Raw genomic sequence first — 20,373 nt, 5'->3', positions numbered from 1 at the left:
AATTGTTCTTGTCAGGATGAATCCAATCAAATTTCTTCAAAAATGTTTTTGATTGTTTTCAGAAGAACAACCACTACGAACTTCATGATTTGTTTATCTGGTGCGCTGAGTTCAGTCACGGTCGACCATATTTGCGTCATGAGAGATCCTGCTGCTTTCGCTGATCTCGATTGTTAAATGACTATTATAAATAGTCATAATTAGTCATTGAGGAATGCAATAGGATCCTTTCTCGGCGTGAATCCACTAATTCCTTGGATTCATTCGTGGTCAAGTTCATCTTCAAGTGCAGGTCAGCAGTTGTAGGTCCGTATTGGAAGAAAGGAAATTTTTTTTTGTGGAAAAGAGGGAAGTGCTTCCTATACTCAGTTTGTTTATAAATAAAAAGTATGGGCGTTAACGAGACAAGATCTCAGCAATTATCAGCCCCTTTCGTCAATCACCCGTCAAGGGTCTTTGCTCTGTCCTGAACATCGCCATGAGCATAAGCCCCAAGTCAAGCACAATCATGTGAAATAACGATTTTTGTCCTTCTTCATGTGTGAATCATACTAAAGCAGGGTCCCCTATACAAAATCTCAGCCTAGATGTGGGAGCCATGATGATATGTTTCCATGAACGAAACGATGAACCTCTCCGCTAATTGTGCAAAGTACATATGACTGGATACAGACATATTCTATGCCGCCATCTGGAGGCTAATTTCGTTACAAGCTGCTGCTGCTGAGATAGAAGACTGTCTATTTCGCAGTCCCTGAACACAGTGTCCTTAGGAAAGAAAATGTCTGTTCTCTGTAGTTTAATGGTAGAACACGCGCCTAGAAAGTGTGAGGTTGGTGGTTTGATTCCCCGGAACAGCTTCGGTATGAGGGACACGCCAACCTGGCGACTTTTTTCCCGACAATAAGTCGCAAGCGCCAGCCCACTCTGGTGTTCTGCGTTGCCATTGCCTGCTGGGTTGTCGTTTTCTAGAATGTTCTCTTTTTGTTAAAAAAAATACAGCTAGATGGCACTGGTGGTTGTTTTCCATTGTTTCTAGCGCATCTTTTGAAACTTCCAACTGCCATTTTCAAACAGGTTTTTTCACCTTTCCATTCTCTCTCTTTTTTTCTTCCAAATGATGTCACCTTATAGCCGCAGCATTTTGAATGATTTGAAAACCGGTTGGGAGATTAGTTCAGTTTCTTTTCCTTCCGTATATATAATGTAGTGTGTGGGTTGGATTAATTAATTATTGGATATCTCTTCTCTCAGGTTGTACCTTTAATATTTTCCAATATTTATGCTTCTCTACATCCTGTATCATTTTTATTTTTCTAATTTATTTTATTTAAAAGAACCTGGATTCTGGGAAATAGAGTCTGGGTTTTAGTTTATAATTATTTTTATTACAATTATGCTTGTTGGTTTTAGCATGTTTATGCTTGCTTGAGCGTCAATAGCGTCCCATAGCCTCATATCACATTGATTAACCCAGAAATCATATTTATAATCCAGATCTTATTTATGTTTTCATTTCTCTTGTGTTTCGTGATATTTTTCATATTGTTTTCTATGCTGGCGATTTTTTTTTTTTTGGCACCCGCAATGTGTCTAATGGCCTTGGTGACTTTTTATTGGGTCGTCTGACATGTTTGGCGCAGAAAATCGCCAACCTGCCCCTTATACCGAAGCTGTTTCGATTCCCCATAGAGGAATGTGACTTTTCTCTCCAATTATCTTTGCTTGGTATCCAGTTATCATTAAACTTCACTCATAGTCCAAAAAATATGTGGCAGCACTATACAAGCATTACACAGAAACAAGCTTCACATTAGGTTCACAACACAGACACACATATCCCAACATGTACCAATTCGTTAAAAGTTCTGCAGAGGAATATGGACGAGGTACATGCATGGTTTAGTAGTAGTCATCTGTACTTTAACAATAGCAGAGAGGTTCATAGTTTCATTCTATGTCGCCATTTGGAGGCTAATTTTATTACGAGCTGCTGCTGAGTGAGGAGGCTGTCTATTGTGCAGTCCTGTTCAGCCCAAAGGAGCATAGTGTGTTCCTAGGAAAGAAAATGTCTGTCCCCTGTAGTTTAATGTAAAACGTGCCCGGAAAGTGCGAAATTGGTGGTTTGATTCTCCACAGAGGAATGTGACACTTTTCTTTCCAATTATCTTCGCTTGGTATCTAGTCATCTGTACTTTATGTTTCCATGTTCCAGGAAAACCTTTAAAAACACCCTATCCATATTCTGTTTCTTTCTTTCAAATCGAGCACAACTGCAGTCTATTGTCACAGGCATTTTACTTCAGAAAGAATTTTGTGGAACAGCTATAATATAATCCGGTGTTTCTCAAAATGTGTGTTGCTGCTCTTAAGGGCATCATGGAAAGCGGAAGATATTGATTTGTTCACCTGTTTGTCTTGAAGGGGGTTATTTTATATGTGAAAATAGCGACTAGACTATTATGGAGAGCTGCAGATCAACCGTGAATTGGGCAAGGGGCCTGTGGCTGACAAAAGTTTGAGAACCTCTGGTATTATATCTAGTTGGCAATTTTTTTTTGTTTGGTCTGAAAGCATGATGAGAAATTCCCTAGAGTGAAGCAGACTCATGCTTTTGTGAATTTTTCTTGCCAAGTAGAAAAATCTCCAACACATCGTCATAACAATTTGACTTGAAAACAAAAAATTACAATAAAAAAACAATAACATTCCTGGATTAAACAAGGGATGGAGATTGAAAATGCAATATTCTTGGATCAGATATGGGATTGAAAATAATGAAAAACCAGGACTCGCATTAAACAACCGTCTCCCCTCTTGTTATGTATAATAAAATATTCTCTGGAATATTATTTAAAAATAATTAATTAATTAGATAAGTAATTTATAAAAACAATTTTATAAACCCGGACTCTATTTTAACCGTTTGTGACAAAAGAGACGTTTGTCTGTCTTCGTTGAAATCAATGTCTGGGTTCAATAAAAGCATGATCGCATGATGTAACTGCCAGTGTGCAAAGAATTAACTAAAATATGAAATGTGCACAGCCTGAAAGAATCCATACGTAATCCTGCAAATGGTATAGCCTATAAGATGAAACATGTAGCGAACAAAAAAAAAAAAAAAAAATGTGCACCTATACTAATGAACTAAATTCAAATGCTGCGTCTTATTATAATTTACACAAAACTTCCAGAGGTGACGTCACCTCTGGAACGATAATATTAATTGCTGGCAGGAATAAAAAATGCCAAGGGAAGAAAATGGCCAACCAGGAAGAAAATCACCAACAGACTAGAAAGGAAATAGTCGCCAAAAATCACCAACGAGGGATTACATTACAGATGTTCGAGTTTCGCCGTAAAGTATGCATGTATGCGTAACAGCCTGAAAGCATGTCTAGTGTTGTGCATGAATTTTTATTGCTGCCATCTATTTTTCAAACTATGAGTAAAGTGTAATGAGATTAAATATTGTATTGATTAAAGGCCTGATGCTCTCTCTCCCTGTTTCGAGACTTTTTAATGAGTTAAATAAGTTTGAAACCCCAGAAAACCATCTTCACCGGACCTTCAGCTGCACTGGGACCCATATATGCTTACAGTGGTTCTCAATCTTCAGAAGCTCACAGCCTGGTTTCATTTATTTTTTGTAAGGGGATGGCTCAGTCAAACACATGACTGGGGCCGTTCAAGTATTATGTAAGCAAATTTTTAGCCATTTTTGACTCCCCCCCCCCCCACCCCCTTGTCAGCAAAACTCTAACCCTCTCTACCACTTGTCACTTGTCAGCAAAATTTCGTTATCTCTGTCCCCTACCTCCTAATGCATATTGGTGGGATCAGAAGCGTACGTGGGAGGGGGGGCATAGGGGGCTCGTGTGCCTCCCTACCCCAGACGGAAAACATTTTTTTAATTCAAAAAATATTTTTTTAATTAAAATTTCGAAAGAAAATACTGTTATATGTTATTATAATCGATTTCTGTTAATTTCAATGCTATTTGAAGGGTAAGAACTCAAAATCTCTCGTAAGAAATTCATTGCGACTCGCCCTTTAAGCCATATATGGTAAACCCTTGACCAAATGTGGCCCTGAAGGTTATCTGATGTGGCTTGCCCCTCAAAACTAATTTTGTAAAAATGAACTAAGCAGCACATTTACAGATCGCCTAAATGTCCCATGGCACAATTCCAAGGCATTTAAGTGGCCCGTAGCACATTTTCAGATCACTTAGGTAGGCCTCAAAAAAGATTAATTTTACATTCGAAGATCACCTAAGTAACCCGTGACATAATTACAGAACACTTAAATGATCCGTCGCACATTTAGAGATCCCTTGGATGACATGTGGCACAGTTTTAGAGCACTTAAGTGACCCCCAATGTGGTTCTACATATCACACAAGTTACCCGCGGAACATTCCCAGATTACTTAAGTGGCCCGGAAACATTTCCAGAGCACTTGAAGGATCCGTGAAACATTTAGAGATCATTAAAGTGGCTCTGTAGGGAAGGACTTATCAATAGGTAGAATGTTAGTTCAGGTGCCCAATAACTATCGAAAGGTTTTTCCATTTTTGATGCACAGAATAAGATACCATTAAGAATATTTCATGTCTTCATAAAGGGGGTGGTTGATGACGTAAGAATTATCCAACTCCCCCTTCCCCCTATCAGCAAATTAGAACCCCCCCTCCCCCCATCGATGCTGACGTAATACTTGAATGACCTCACTAAAGGAAAATAAATGGGTTGACAAGAAATGGCAATCACTCCTGGCCTGGTATGAATGATGCCGCAACGAACCTGGTGGTTGAAAAAACATGGGTGTTTTCTGCATGAACTGATGATTTTTCCTGGGATTTTATACAAATTGCTGTGAATTATTTAGTCTTTAGAAAGCTAAAACCGTCACCATTTCAAAAAATTCATTCCTTTTACAAAATTTTTCATCAATCTCAGTTTAATGAGTAGAGGTGGCAGGTGGACTTTCTGGAGATTCACCAGGGGCTGACTGACGACATCTTGGTTCCCGGAATGAGCTGTCTTCTTGGTGGGCATTGTTTTTTTGCATAATGGTTTTGTCTACCTCTGCTGTCCCACAAGCACAAGAAACAGCAAAATTTGGTATATCCTAGTTTAAGACAGAGTACAAGGGCAATGACTTTCAAATCTCCGCGAAAGTGCCATCCATGTCTTTCATACTGAACCATCCATAATAAAACTTTCATGTCTCATTCATGTGGGCCCCGTAAGCGATGCAAATGGATTAGGGGTTTTCGTTACCATTGTGCAAAAGTACTGCTTTCAAGCTGGTTTTAGAGGAATCTATGAATAACCTCCATTCTAGGAGATTATACTGATGCCCCAAATGCAACATACAGAGCATCGACATCATTACAATAGACTAAGACGTCTTCCTTTGAACAAAGGTGCTCAAATTGCTTTGGTCGAGGAGTAAAGCTTGAACAGTTTGGCAAAGAATTCCCTATAAAGGATGAAAGGGACTCATAATTCCCTTGTCCTCCCATGGCTAGCACATGATCAGAGGTATCTCAAAAGAATCTTGATGTACTATTCCATAATATTTAGTCAGATGAGGCAAGTTTTAATATTCATAATACCCATTATTAGGCTAAAAATGTTGATCTTCTAAGTGTAGACTATTATGGCTGGTTAGGCTAACCCGCAACAATGGAAAATATAATTGCGGGAAACTGGTGCCTGATGGACGATTTCTGATGACGGATTCAGAATCAGCATCGAAAAATACGTAAGAAACAGTACTCAGCATCCAAGAAACAAAAACCTTTGTTACCAGTGTTATTATCTCTTGGAAATATGATGAACCAATGACCATTTGGTTTTCGTTAGATGGCCCTAATGCCATGGCATGAAAAATATTGGAAAATCAAGACCTGGAAAGATTAAGGAGAAAATATAAAATGTTCATAAAACTCAGTTAAATTCATTCTATGAATATAATTCATAGAATTCGAAGAAAGTTTCATGGGGGATGAAAATTAGAATAAATTGGAAAGTGAGCAGTGTCTATAAGAAAACGATGATGTCACGTAACAGAAAAATCATTTCGTAAACAACAACTACAAACTTAATTCGTTGTTTTGTCTATATAGTTTATTTTGGTTGCAGTCGACTATGTTTACGAGACTGGTGTTGCTGTTGTGATGATTATGATCGTTGAAAGATCATAAGATGGTCGTAATTGGTCATCAAAGGGCAACATTAAGTTTCCTTCTTGGCGTGGATTCTCTGATTCCTTGGACAGATTCATTCGTGGTCAAGTTCACGTTCATTTACAGGTCAGTAGATGTGTGTAGGGTCTTCTCAACGTATTTCCGAGCCCAAGCATTTCTTTGTAGGATAGGGGCAGGGCCGGTCCTAGAAATTTTGCCACCCTTAAGATACGATTATGTGAAAAGAGTTTTCTTCCTTAACCTCCATTACCCTAATGTGTGTGGGCAGTGATTCCTTGGAGGAAGATCACATTGATTGTTGGGGGAGGAAAGGTTCTCTAGAGAATTTCCTTAATAAGAACTTCCTGATGAGAGATTCAATTTTTTATTTTGGGACGTTAAATAAAAATATGACAAACCGATCAATGCAATTAAGCTTTTAAGTTTTTGTGTTCAGCCCATAGACAGAGATATACTTAGAAGTCTGGGGGGGGGGCATGATGATGATGTCAATTCATATATACATTAGATCAGTCGACTCCACCTTTGACGCTTCGCCCTTGGTTCAGCCTAAACCTGAACACAAAAGCGTGATCATTTTGCCTTTCTACCCAAAAACCAGCCAACGCATTGCTAAAATCCTTCAAGAATAATTTTTCTGTGATTTTCCCATCAATAAATTCAACTTCTTTAAACTAAAAGATCCAATTGACCCACTCAACAACTGGGGCATTTACAGCGTTTCATGCCAATGCTTATTATCATATATTGGTCAAATTAAACATGCCCTATAATACCGTTTAAATGAGCATAGAAGATACATAACTGACCAAGACTTTAACTGCTCATCCATAGCCCAACATTCCTGATCCTTTGACCATAAATTTGACTTTTCTTCTGCCAAAACTATTCAAAAATGTCCCTCACTGTCTGACTTGGACTTCTTCGAATCATTACAAATCAACAAAAACTCAAACCAGTTCGTCAATGACCTAACTAGCACACCACCCTTCTCAAAAATCTGGTAACAGTTTCTACAATAATTATTCTTCTCCATCAGCATCACTATCACATTCTCGTTTGTGATTGGCTTTGCCATTTTCCTTCTCTTTCCTCCTCCTTTGCTTTTGTTGTCATTTCGTTTTGAATTTGACTCTTTGTCTACAACAGCTAGTAACTACCGCTATAAGGAGTATTTTCACCATTCTTTCTTTGCTACTAGTGAAGGAACTTCATATAGTTTGAAAACGTGTTTAGCCATTGTTCCTTTTTGCAATTTTGGGTCGACATACATTGGCTTTCCATGGTATTATCTGACCCAAAAGGTAATTCATTTTTGCCAATGTAGTTGAGTTGACTGTATTTAGCACATGCTGTGTTTCTCGGAAAGTAATATCTGTTCTCGCATTAATTTTTGCTCCAAAAGTTGCATTAAGACTTATTTGATAATTTTTGTAGCACCATGGTCATTTTCTGCACATGAAGGCTAATTAGACCTGGACATACAGTTTATTGGCGATTCTGAATGGCAGGGTGTTTTTTATACTCACCAAGAGGCTGGTGTGCTAACCCCTCTGTGTGGGACTCCCTACGGTAGAAATCGTTTTCCATAGTCGTGTCACAGTATCTATTGTACTTGTGTCAGTAAAGTTTCTGACAAGGACGAATCGGGTATCAAACTTGTGACACATCTAAACATCTGTAGGTACTTTAGACGAGTATCTTATCGACCTGGGCTACCGCACCACAAGGTAATTATCAAGTTTTGTCCTATTTCCTTGATGTAAAAAAAATCTGTATCAGTTATCTCACTAATTTAATTTTGCCTTGAATTTCCCATGGCCATTTACAGAGAGAACCATTGGCATTGATCTCTTAATGTGCAGCAACAGAGCTCTCCCAAAAAATCGTGACTAAAATCAAGCATTTCTTGTCCACTGGGCCTGCTAGGAGCAGGCCCAGTGGACAAGAAATTGAATTCAAGCGAATTGACGATACAGCTGTCAGTGATTTGATCCCTGGATAGGAACCCATGCATGTCTGTTTTTAGTAGCTTGTGTGATATTCTTATAATATCAAGAATCCTGAAATGGACAGTCATTCTTGCCTGTCGCTGTGTGATTGCCATGAGGATCTTGATTTGAACCCCATCAGCCACAGTGGTGGTCAGCTGAAGTTGTTTTTCTTACGGTTCTCAAACTTCAAGGCGCAAATGTGAGCTGGTTCAGAAGTCCCTCACAGAAAGTTGGCAGACCTACAACAGGGTATTTACATAACATGAAAATTCAAGCACTTACTATCATAATCACTTCAAAATATGAAAGACAGATAATAGCAGCAACAAGAACACAAAGCAAGCGTGGCTTTGGCAACATGAATACCTAAAGGGCTACACATGCACTCAGAAAAACATACAGATCATGTACTGACTTGTTTGAATTTTTCCAGAAGAATGGGTGCAAGGCGTTGGCAGCGATGTAAATTGGCCCAGCATCAATAACAGAGCTGATTGATATAATGTACAGGCTATGCATTGGCATCATTATCATAACCCCTCCCAACTTTCATGATCGTGTCCTCCAGCCTTTCGTCTTTATCTTCACCTATGGTGTGAGGTTCATGTATGGTTAAGTAGTAGTCATTCTTCTTGTGGGAATCCTTACTCTGGAAGCATTTACCTCTGATCTGAAGCACCCATTTGAGGGCAGTAATACCCCGACTTCCACTACCCGGAGTTGCACAATTTTCAATGGAAAATGGGCATTTGTGCTGAAGTTCAAGCTTAATCTCGGGATTATTGCTGAGATTATTAAATGATAATATATAGAATAAAGAACTATTTACTTGATCAAGAGCATCATTTGTAATGAAACAACTTATTTTGGATAAGTTACAGCATATGAGGATAAAACTTTTAAATTGAATCGCATTTGTATGTTGTACCAACCATTCCCATCAATGGAAAGAATGCCAAAAATAAAAACGGCCACTATTTTATCACTTCATAAGAATTGCTGTTTACTGACTATACATAAAGCATTTTTCGTTATTTAAGTTTTTAATTATTTTCTCTGTAGGTATTCTCTAGGAATGTGATTTACAAATCGTCAGATACCGTGGCCAAAAGCTGATCTTTCATGTGAGCTGATGAGTAAACCATCAAAGTATATTGAAACCATCGCTGCTTCAGATTCTTTGTCTCCTGCATTTCAAGTCCTTAAGTAATTTTTTTTTTTGCTACCGACATTTTGGTTTAGATATTAAAAACAGGAATTTTTTGAGTGAAAAAGTCAGTTAATCTTCTAACATGCAGGCGAATAGCACAGAAAAAAAATGATGATAAGCTAGTTATAAAAATATTTTTTTTATATGTGGGTGAATACTACCTACTTATAATGTTTTTCAGGGCTCCCACTCGTCCTACTTTTCCTACTTTTTGGTAAAATGTCCTACTTTTGTCTTACTTTCTAGTTTTTGTCCTACTTTTCCTAGTTTTTTTTACCAAATCCTATGGACAAAATTTGTGCAATTGATTTTAATTGAGCAGAAAATCATTGATATATTGCCAAATATTAAAAATGTTGAAGAATGCAATTAATGATTCTGCCAAAGCAGAAATTTTATCATTTTTAAGGTTTTTTGGGGGCGGGGGGGGGGGGTGTATGTGGACCAGTTGGTTGATTAATTTTTCATTTGCTTAGTTTGAGGGTTCAACAAGTATAGTAGTCATTAAAAACTTCTGTCTGGATGGGAAAAATAATTTTGTATTTATTACTTCGTGGTCTTGGACAGTAACTAACATTCATCATTCAAAATTATGGTGCAAATAGGTGAAACAACAGTTTGCATTTCAAAACAGTTGGATACATAGGCCTATTCTAGGTTTGGTGATTCTGGTGCTACCCAATAGCATTCAGTTGTCTTCTGTATTTTTAAGGCATGAAGAGGCATAAACAATATTTACAATGCTCAGCAAAGAACTACTGGCATTGGACAGTAAAATGTGAACAAATCCCTTTAAAAAATGATGGACAACGCAGTAAAACAGGTTCACCTTGCCTTATTTACATCGGATCTTGCAATCTACACATTTTGCACTGTGCTTTTGAAAGTGGTCTCGAAGGAGCGTCATTCTTAAAAAACGTAAGTCTTCAAAATTTGCTGTGCATTGTCGAAAGGAGTTGACAGACTCTGCACTTTGGAAGACTCCAAAAAAGGAGTGTAATATATATGAGGAGAGACAGAAAAGAATTATCTGTGGTTGCTAGTACACTGTTTTGGCCAAAAATTGGTTTTGTAACCAAGTCATTTATCATTGCTTTGTCTTGAGTCAATCTTATAGGAAACTGAAATAGTGCTATGAAAAAAAAAGTTAATTCAAAATTCAAATTTTTTTTTTTTGCAAAAAAGAAAATTTTTTTAGGGATTTTTTTCCATTATGCTATGATTATGTTGTCTAAGGGGGTTACCCTCCCCTATCCTACTTTTTATTCCTGCGTTTTCCTACTTTTTCTCATTTTTTGAGTGGGAGCCCTGGTTTTTTCAAAAAGCCGTGATGAACAGACGTTGTTAGTGGCAAAACAGTTTAAAAGGGAAATCTCAATGAAGTGGACTCATATCCTTGTCTTAATACAGGGATAACAATTAAATTGTGTTTTCTCTGCAATCTTTATATTGCCCTGTCTTACTTGCTTTTCAAACGTGCAACAAACTCGAGAGGTGAACAGTTTACATTTTCAGTTTGAAATATTTCTGTACATCAGAGATAAATGACGCCATTTGCCAAAAGGGAAATTTTACAAGAGAGCCGTTTGCAATGTTTTTAAAGTGAATATCTCTGTTATTTATTGAAATAGGACAATGTTCTCTAACCTATGTATATTGTGTAATGAAAATATAGCAAATTAATAGCGTCATCTCCATATTGACGAAAATGGACATGGTGCCTTTTGCATATACACAATATTTTAATTGTGGATTTAATTCATGAAACGAGCATCGTGTTACGTATGTTTTGAAAAATGTGATTTTATAGACTGGTGCTTACACTCTGAGAGAGAAGCAATGTATACTTTCATTTTTGTTTCAAAAAACACAGTTTCCAAGAGATTGTTCAGCCTACATCACATGATATTAAACTGTAAATTAACCGAGTAGCATTTTAAAAATTGGCATGCATTCGACAAGCATTACTGAGCATTTAGCAAGTATTTCCAAAATACTTCATAAACAAAATATCATATATTGATGGTTCTTTTTTTTTTTGGATACAGCGACACATAGATTCACGTGGTGCTCATTCCAAGAAATATTGCACTGTACGTACTACATGTACCGCAACTAAAAAATATTTACACAATGAAATATAGAAACAAAAGACCACAATAAAATATATGTATTAATTATTGCTCATTTCATTTTTAATTGTAATAAAAAAAAATTAATTACCATTCAGTAAATCCTGTGTCAATTCGCATTTAGAATCAGTTCAATACAGTAAATTTGATTATTCAGACCTGTGGAATTGAAATTTTGGAAAATTGTCTGGAAACTTATGAAGATGCCAAGTTTTGGAAACCATGAAGTTTTGTCATGCATTTTTGGTTACTGATTAAAACGTGGCTCATTTTTGACTATCATGTAAAAAATTTTCACAAAAATTGATTCCTGTTATACACAGGAAAATATCTATAAAAGATGTATTATTTTAACCTTTTAAATACTAAATTAACTTTTCAAAGAATTCTTTACATAATCTATACCATTATTATATTTTTTTATTATGTAGCTTTCAATATAAAGTAGCATAAGGAAAAGAACAAAAATGGAAGGAACAAAAGCAGTTTAATTAATAAGAATTTCCTTGCTTCTAAGTATTCACTGAGATATTTGAATTCGAAAATCAGAGGAAAGTTGTGCAGAAAAAAAGCAGCAAAAACTAACGGATGATGCTTCTTTCCCAACTTTTCTCCAATTTTTGAATTCAGATACTGTATCTCTGCGAATATTACACTTAGAAACATGGAAATTTCTTTGTTTTATCAGAAGAGACAGGGAAACAACTTTCTAATTTGGTTTTTGGGCACATAAAAACTTAATTTTTTAATTTTAATAACTCTAAATAAACCTCTTGAAACCTGAAAGACGAGCAGAAATTCCTGATTTTGCACATTTACCTTTTTTTTGCTATTCATATTTTGAAAACCGTCTGGCGATTGTTGAACACTCTGTATATTCAAGTAATGCAAGCATATTTGACTCACAGAAGTGCACAAACCACTGTCAGGCCCGTCTAGAATTTTAATCGGTTCACGAAAAAATTTTGAAAAAGTATTTCATTATTTCAAAATACACTTTAGGACGTGCGGTTAAAGATAATATGTATAGATATTATGTAATGTGCATTATTGATTTTGTTGCTAGACTACAACCAAGCATGCAGAAAGTGTCTTGGCACCATACATTTGAATTAAATTTATCAGTGTTTTTCATCGATATGTAGACGTTACAAGTCCCTTAAAAGTGATTTCGCATGAAATATGGCAGATGGCTCCCGACCAGAACACTTTGTGCACTCATGGTTTAAAAATGAAGCAGTTCAATAGAACTTCTTGAATATGGCTCCTCTTAATTCATAATATTCCCTAAACCAGCCTTAAAATTTTGTGTTCTTTACACATTGTTTTAAGCGATCCTATGATGTTATAGTAAGTAAGGGGGTTCCAAAACTTTTTTTCGTAACCCCCCCCCTCCTCCTGCCGCAATTAACTTCATCGAAAATAAAACAGTGACTGTATTGCCATCTAGTTAAGTGGTTTTTTTTTAAATTTTTTTCAAATGCATGCTTTGTTCCTATTTCATTACCATAACCCCCAGCTGGGGAAGGGGGCTTGCTACCCATACTTTGGGAACCGTTAACGTATAGTAACTCGCATAAGCGTAAAGTTATTTGAAATATTGGGGGGGGGGAAGCAAACCTAATATCTCCATAGATGTTTAAAAAATGTATTATGGGGATGGTGACAAATTTGGGGGGGGGGGGGTGGCTTCTGACCTATGGATCCTATAAAAGTTTTTGCCTATGGTAATTCTTAGTATAGATACAGTGAGTCCTATTGGCTCTGTAAAACACTTAATAATATTTTTGTCTCATTTTAATATTGAAAAAAAAATATTTTGTGTAATACATACAGTATTTTTCAATGAATTGGGACTATAAAAGCCAGCCAGAAATTTCTATCGGAGGTAAATTGCGCTAAACTAGTGTTTCGGAAGGTACAGTAAACTTAATCGTGTTATTCCATGTACGAGTATATCAGTATTTTGGTAAACGTGAGGTGGAGAGACTACAGGCTCCTCTCCCTTGGCTACTTGATTTTTACGTATTCATATTTTAATATTGATGCATGCTGAGAGAATGCACTTGACGTTAATAATGAAAGAAATAGTAAAAAAATGATTTATGAACTAATTTTCGTTAGAGCTACTTACAATTGTATAAATAAAACTTCTATGATATTTTCCTATTTAATGGTCTTAAAACCCTTTATGTTAGCTCTTTTAGGGCTCTACAGAGGCCATGGCAGTGTCATCTTAACGCATGGGCTTACCTGGGCACGGCTGGGAGCCACAAAAATGAGATACGGTTGAAATTTTCTAGAATTTACTTGGAGGAGCCTCAGAAAAACCACTTGGCCCGGGGGCTCATGATGCTCTTAAGACAGCCCTGGGTCATGACCCTCATTGTTATATAGCAGGGGTGCACAAACCTTTTCAGTCCACAGGTCAGATAGGTGGTGATGTGGTGATGCTATATGGTTTTCCGTTTGCGCCGAGACACTGGTGTAGCTATCATGTTGTGTGCATAGATATCCTTCTTCAGGAACACCTTCAGCGGGCAGCATTTGGCCTGCGGGTTGAGCACCCCCCCCCCGTTATATGGTAATCATTATGGATCGGCAAAGGATACGAATACAGGACAGAAAAGTAAAATTTAGGCGCTACTATGCTTTACCACTTTTTGTTTTTGTGAAACATTTCAAACCAGAACAAAAGTGCAAATCCAAATAAAAGCGGCTATCCAAGCCCTTTGAACTGGAAAAAAGGGACTGTCCAAGCCCTTCAAACTAGAATGAAAGTGCAAACATGAACGGAAGCGGCTGTCTAAGCCCTTCAAAGCAGAACGAAAGTGCAAGCTCGAACGGAAGTAGCTGTCCAAGCCCTTCAAGCCAGAATGAAAAAGCAATGAATGAAGTGGCTATCCAGGGTCCTTCAACGGAAACGGTTGTCCAAGCCCTGTGAACCAGAATGGATGTCAAAGGATGACGTCACTTTCTGCTATTCATATGAATGTTTTTTAACATCTGGCTGTTGCGAAGATGAATTTTTGAAAAAAGATAAAATTCAAGTGCTCTTGTGGGGAATCAAACAAACATACTCTCACTTTCTGGGTGAGTGCCCTACACCACTAGACTACAAAGGCAACGAATCTCTCAATCTTTCCTTGGAGCTCGTATGCACTGAAAGTAGACTTTGTAGTCTAGTGTCTTAGGGCGCTCACCCGGAAAGTGAGAGGACGTGGGTTCGATTCTCCGCAAGGGCACTTGAATTTTCTCTCTTTCCAAAAAATTTATCTTTGCAACAGCCAGTTTTAAAAAACCTTTGTATAGAACGAAAGTGCAAACAAGAACAAAAGCGACTCTCTAAGCCCCTCAAACCCGAACGAAAGAGGCTGTCTTAGATATTCGAAGCAGAACGAAAGTGGTTGTTCAAGCCCTATGAACCAGAATGAGAGAGCAAACAAAAACAAAAGTGACTGTATGAGCCCTTCAAACCAGAACGAAGGTGTAATCCTGAACTGAAGCAGCTGTCCCAGACATTCCAAGCAGAACGAAAGTGCAAAGAAGAATGGAAGCGACTGTCCAAGTCCTTCAATTTAGAAAACAATAGTGAAACCAAGATTATTCCACTCTTGCTGCAATTCATTAGTTATTCCGGGGTCTGCTACTTAAAAAATAATTTAGAGAAGTTTCATTCAAATGCTGTTTCGAGATTTTTCCCATGAAAATGAGAACAATGTTTTAAACTTCAATGACAATTTTTTTTTCTAAGCTATTATTTTTTCAAAGCAAAAAATTGCATTGAAAGAGTAATAGCTTAGAAATGAATGTTTTCAGTGTTTCTTCAAAGCATATAAAGATAAATCAACTTAATAGTAGTTATGCTGTCTCAAGGAACACCTTGAAAATGTTACAGTAAATGTGATAAATTGGTGATTGTGCATAATCACAGGATTTATAACAGTCATTAGGCGTATGGTTGGTGATTATGCAAAATAATGGCTATTACACATAATCATCAGATTCATAATATCTTCTGGAAAGTGCTCTGTGATGTAAAAAGTTTGGGAACCACTGCTGTAATCATTCATGAATGAACAGTAAAATAAATGTGAATAGTTTTTGTAAGAATCGTCTACATTGATTATTTTATTTGCTTTTAAAAGTTCACGTATTCTGTACAGTATACTACACCGTATGTACAGTTTACATATTTTTGTATTCCCTGCAATTAAGTTAGACAATATCAAATTAATCTTAAAATATGTACGAAATTCTTATCGTGGAATTCCATTTTTGTAATAAAACTTAACGTACAATAACAGGCTTACGCCAGAGGAAGGGGGGGGGGGGGAAGGTTACAGCCGATTTTATGGTGAATTTTTGCAGTAAAAATCAAAACCACTGGAAAAAAAAAAAAAGAATCAACCCCCTCCTCCTTCCGAAGAAAATTCTGCTTACGCTAATACATAGTACAGTAAATAACAAATATTTATAAATTTAGCCTGCACTCAGAGGTTAAAAAATGTAATAAGAGCAGGTTTTGGTATAAAAACAGTGTTTTTGATGGTATGGGTGTGGTAGTAAGTAAACATTTATTGTACTTCTGGCCTATATCCAGCCTGCCCTTCCGTCGCATTAGGCTGCATAGTCAAGAGTTAACTGTTCTAAATGAATATGTGAATTGGAATAAAATTATAGTTTACACTGTAGCAAATAAGTTTTGCCCAGGAATGTCATAATGAAAATTGAGCATTTATTTATTACTTTAACCTAATTATTGTCAGAATGATACAAAGTATGGTGTGTTTTGCACAGGTTTTTTTTTTGTGTTTTTTTGCATGCTCAGAGATTAAAGGAAAATGTTGTTTTTTATTTCACAATACCATTCATTGTAGTGCAATTTTTCCTCGTTTGTTCTTCTTTGAATTTCAACCATTTGATTAAATCATACAAAAATACCTCACAGTCTACTCATTTTCTATTTAGCTCATCTAATCTGCGGCAATGAGTATGATTAGTATCCAATATTTTCAATAAATCAAGATTTATGGTAGCTAAAGTAACATCAAATTCCAGTTATCCCTAAAGTAGTTCGTAAGACATAGAGGATCCTGAAATACAGAGAAAAGAAGAGCTCCAAATCATTGTATTTAGCTGACTCTTAGTCCAGAAATTTAATAGATTTCTGGAATCAGTGACTCAAATTTTCCGGCATGTCAAAAAATATGGGTAATCTTAGCATGCTTGTCTCCCTCGATGTTGCCCGGCATGTGGTATAGTCCCTAGCTAGGAACAGGGGAACTTTGAGGCCACTCTATCAACATCATTATTAATTTTATGATTATAATACATCACGTATTATAGGTTAATTTTATATTTATTTTCATATCACTCTTTTTCAAGGTAATTGAAGACCCTAGTGGAAGAAGAAACTTGTCAATTCTGTGAAGCGAACATGCAATGATAATGTTTTCAGCAGTACTGGAAAGGAATGCAGTAAATTACAATTTTACTCTCCGTTTGCAAAGATGCATCTTTGATATATTCTTCTAACTCTTGAAATGGATGAATTATCTTGTGGGAGCTCACAAGATGATGATCCAATCTCATTGATATCGAATGTAACACCATTTGAATCCTTCTGTCATGATCACCTCCCTATTAAAGATGAACTTGTTACATGTGAACTTTGCGAAAAAATATTTTCTAAAGCATCTGATTTGAATAAGCATAAAAAAAAAGTCCACACCAGTGCAAGGCCATATGAATGTGATTTATGTGGAAAAAAATTTTCCCGAATGGGAAATTTAAACGTTCACAAAAGCATTCACACAGGAGAGAAACCGCATCAGTGTAATTTTTGCGGTAAAAAATTTTCTGTAAGTAACAAGTTAAAGAATCACATAAGAGTTCATACTGGAGAGAAGCCATATGAGTGTCATTTGTGTAAAAAAAGTTTTACTGATATCAGCAACTTGATTATTCACAAAAGAGTTCACACTGGAGAGAAACCATATGATTGTAATGTTTGTGGTAAATCATTTACTCAAGTCAGCCATTTAAATGCTCATAAAAGAGTTCACACTGAAGAAAAACCATATGAGTGTGATGCTTGCGCTAAAAAGTTTTTTCTACTCGGTGATTTGAACACTCACAAAAAAGTTCACACTGGAGAGAGGCCGTATGAGTGTGATGTTTGTTGTAAAAAGTTTTTCCGAAAAGCTCATTTAAATATTCACAAAAGAGTTCATACTGGAGAGAAGCCACATGAGTGTGATGTTTGTGGTAAAAAGTTTTCTCGAAAAACTAGTTTAAACGTTCACAAAAGAGTTCACACTGGAGAGAAGCCACATGAGTGTGATGTTTGTGGTAAAACATTTACTCAAATCAGCCATTTAAATGTTCATAAAAATGTTCACACAGGAGAAAAACCACTTGAGTGTGATTTTTGTGGTAAAGCATTTACTCAAATCAGCCATTTAAATGTTCATAAAAACGTTCACACAGGAGAAAAACCACTTGAGTGTGGTGTTTGTGGTAAAACATTTACTCGAATCAGCTATTTAAATGTTCATAAACGTGTTCACACTGGAGAAAAACCACATGAGTGCGATTTTTGTGTTAAGACATTTGCTCAAATCAGCCATTTAATTGTTCATAAAAGAGTTCACACTGGAGAAAAACCACATGAGTGCGATACTTGTGGTAAAAAGTTTTCTCGAATCGGTCATTTAAATGTTCATAAAAGAGTTCACACTGGAGAAAAACCACATGAGTGCAATACTTGTGGTAAAAAGTTTTCTCGAAACACCGATTTGAATATTCACAAAAGAGTTCACACTGGAGAAAAGCCATATGAGTGCGATGTTTGTGGTAAAAAGTTTTCTCGAAACACAGATTTGAATATTCACAAAAGAGTTCACACTTTAGAGAGGCCACATGTATGTGATATTTGTGGTAAACTGTTTTCTCAAATCGGAAATTTGAATGTTCACAAAAGAACTCATGATGGAGAAAAGCCACATGAGTGAAATGTTTAAAATGATGTTTTCTAAAATAAGAAACTTAAACCTTTGTTGGAAAATTTCTTCCGAGGTGGGAAAAATCAGCCAGAAGAAATAGGTTTCTTCCAAACTGTATGTGAAAGAAATGGGAGAAACTGATTTATAAAAAAAAATTACTTCATTTTGTAATCTTGCAATCATAATTTACTGCTGTTAATGACGAGTACATTAATTATAATGTTAATCTAGTGCATATACATTTTGAAAGAATTTACTAGCTATACATCTGTATAACTAATTTTTTATCTATGTACAAGCACTAAACTACTTTTATTTGAATAACTAAAGTGTAGCAAGCAGTAAATTATTTTTATTTGAAGGAAACATAACGGTTCTAAATTAATTCACTTTTTTCAGTTAAGTTTAATATAGCAAAAAAAATTATTTCCTGTGTCAGTTATTAGGGTGTTTTAAAGTTGAGTGCCAAAATACTAAAAAGAGAAAGTCCTTTATAAAATTTCAGAACTTGGTGGAACAACTTGGAGGTATTCCTACAATCACAGTGTTTTGAGAGTTTCGTATTTCTATCGAATTCTGTCACACCATATACTGGATTTAACATATTCTAACCATTTCTAACCCAGTGATAATTGCTAATGTCTTTCGTTTTCACGATCCATTCTTCATGGGGGAACTATACCGATTAGCATTACATGTTGCAGTTTTATACTTTGCTGATAGATTGTGTGTGTGTGCAGTGGTTTACTGCTATATCGCAATCAATTTTATGCACTCAACTTCATTCTTTTTTTGTTATGTGCATTATAATTCTGATTTCTAACTGCATGCGAAACTTTCAAAAATTGGAACAGGTACTTGTTGCATATTTGAATGATACCAATATTGGTTTTTATTTCTCATATGACAAATTATATTCTTGAATTTAAAATTATAAATAGTATTTCGCTACAAAATGTCAAATTGAAATTGCTAATTAGTTTTGAAATTGCCAGTCGTTTTAGAATTCCAATGCTGAAATATATATATATTTAAATTGCAAAATAACACACAAATACAAATAATACACAAAATAAGACAACAAAACATACACTCTGCAGCTCATAGTAGCAGTACTTATTTTTTCGGGAAAATGTTTTATATTCATGTTTTATTGAACCTAAAGATGAAATAAATTTCTAGAAAAACATTTCCAAAAGAATTCAGATTAGAAAGGGGTGAACCGTATATTACTGAAGTCAGTCTTTGGAAATAGGGGCTCAGGCATTAAGAAAAAGAATTTATGATAAAAACTTCTTGACTTTTATCATGAAATTGTTATGCAATTAAATAATTTTAAATGTAATCATGTATTATTCTTTAAATTATACAATATTTTTTACACTAAAATTATTATTGTGTGTGATAGTTATTTTCTTTGATATATGTCTTTTATTAGAAAATTATGTATTACACATCCTGGAAGATATGTCATTATTAAATAAACTATGATAGTTGTGGAGGACTTGGATCTTATAGCCATTACAGAATCTTGGGCAAACGATGGGGATGAATCTTTCTTACACATCTCCGGATACGATACTTTTTTGAGAAATAGATCTGATAGGAAAGGGGGTGGAGTGTTGATATACGTGAAATCATGTTTGAAGGCTAGAGAGTGTAACGTACAGAGAAGTGATATTGAAACCATATGGGTTGAACTTGAGAACAAAAGACGTCATAAGCTTATTGTTGGGGTTTGTTACAATCCACCGAATAGGGATCAAAACTACATCGCCAAAATGCACGATGAAATTTCCTACATGTGTAA

At 35.9% G+C, this 20,373-nt stretch overlaps 1 protein-coding gene across 3 annotated transcripts; it reads left to right on the top strand.

Moving 5' to 3' along the window:
- Positions 1 to 128: 128 nt before the first annotated feature.
- On the top strand, positions 129 to 20,050 carry LOC149065167 (uncharacterized). 3 transcript variants are annotated; one of them, XM_089254353.1, is made up of 4 exons: positions 129 to 306; positions 7,658 to 7,950; positions 9,277 to 9,420; positions 16,945 to 20,050. In XM_089254353.1, exon 4 carries the CDS (start codon positions 17,103 to 17,105, stop codon positions 18,570 to 18,572), a length of 1,470 nt encoding a protein of 489 aa, XP_089110479.1. In that variant the 5' UTR covers positions 129 to 306; positions 7,658 to 7,950; positions 9,277 to 9,420; positions 16,945 to 17,102; the 3' UTR covers positions 18,573 to 20,050. The 3 variants fall into 3 exon arrangements, with proteins under 3 accessions (XP_089110479.1, XP_089110477.1, XP_089110478.1); XM_089254351.1 differs by lacking the exon at positions 7,658 to 7,950 and having other exon boundaries at positions 129 to 292; XM_089254352.1 differs by lacking the exon at positions 7,658 to 7,950.
- The last annotated feature ends 323 nt before the right edge of the window (positions 20,051 to 20,373 follow it).

The sequence above is a fragment of the Pholcus phalangioides genome, unplaced genomic scaffold (genome assembly GCF_987345545.1).
Source record: "Pholcus phalangioides strain wild (caught in Gottingen) unplaced genomic scaffold, Ppha-v1.0 ptg000041l_1, whole genome shotgun sequence".
In the NCBI taxonomy this organism is placed as follows: domain Eukaryota; kingdom Metazoa; phylum Arthropoda; class Arachnida; order Araneae; family Pholcidae; genus Pholcus; species Pholcus phalangioides.
This window is presented reverse-complemented; position numbering and strand designations above follow the sequence as displayed.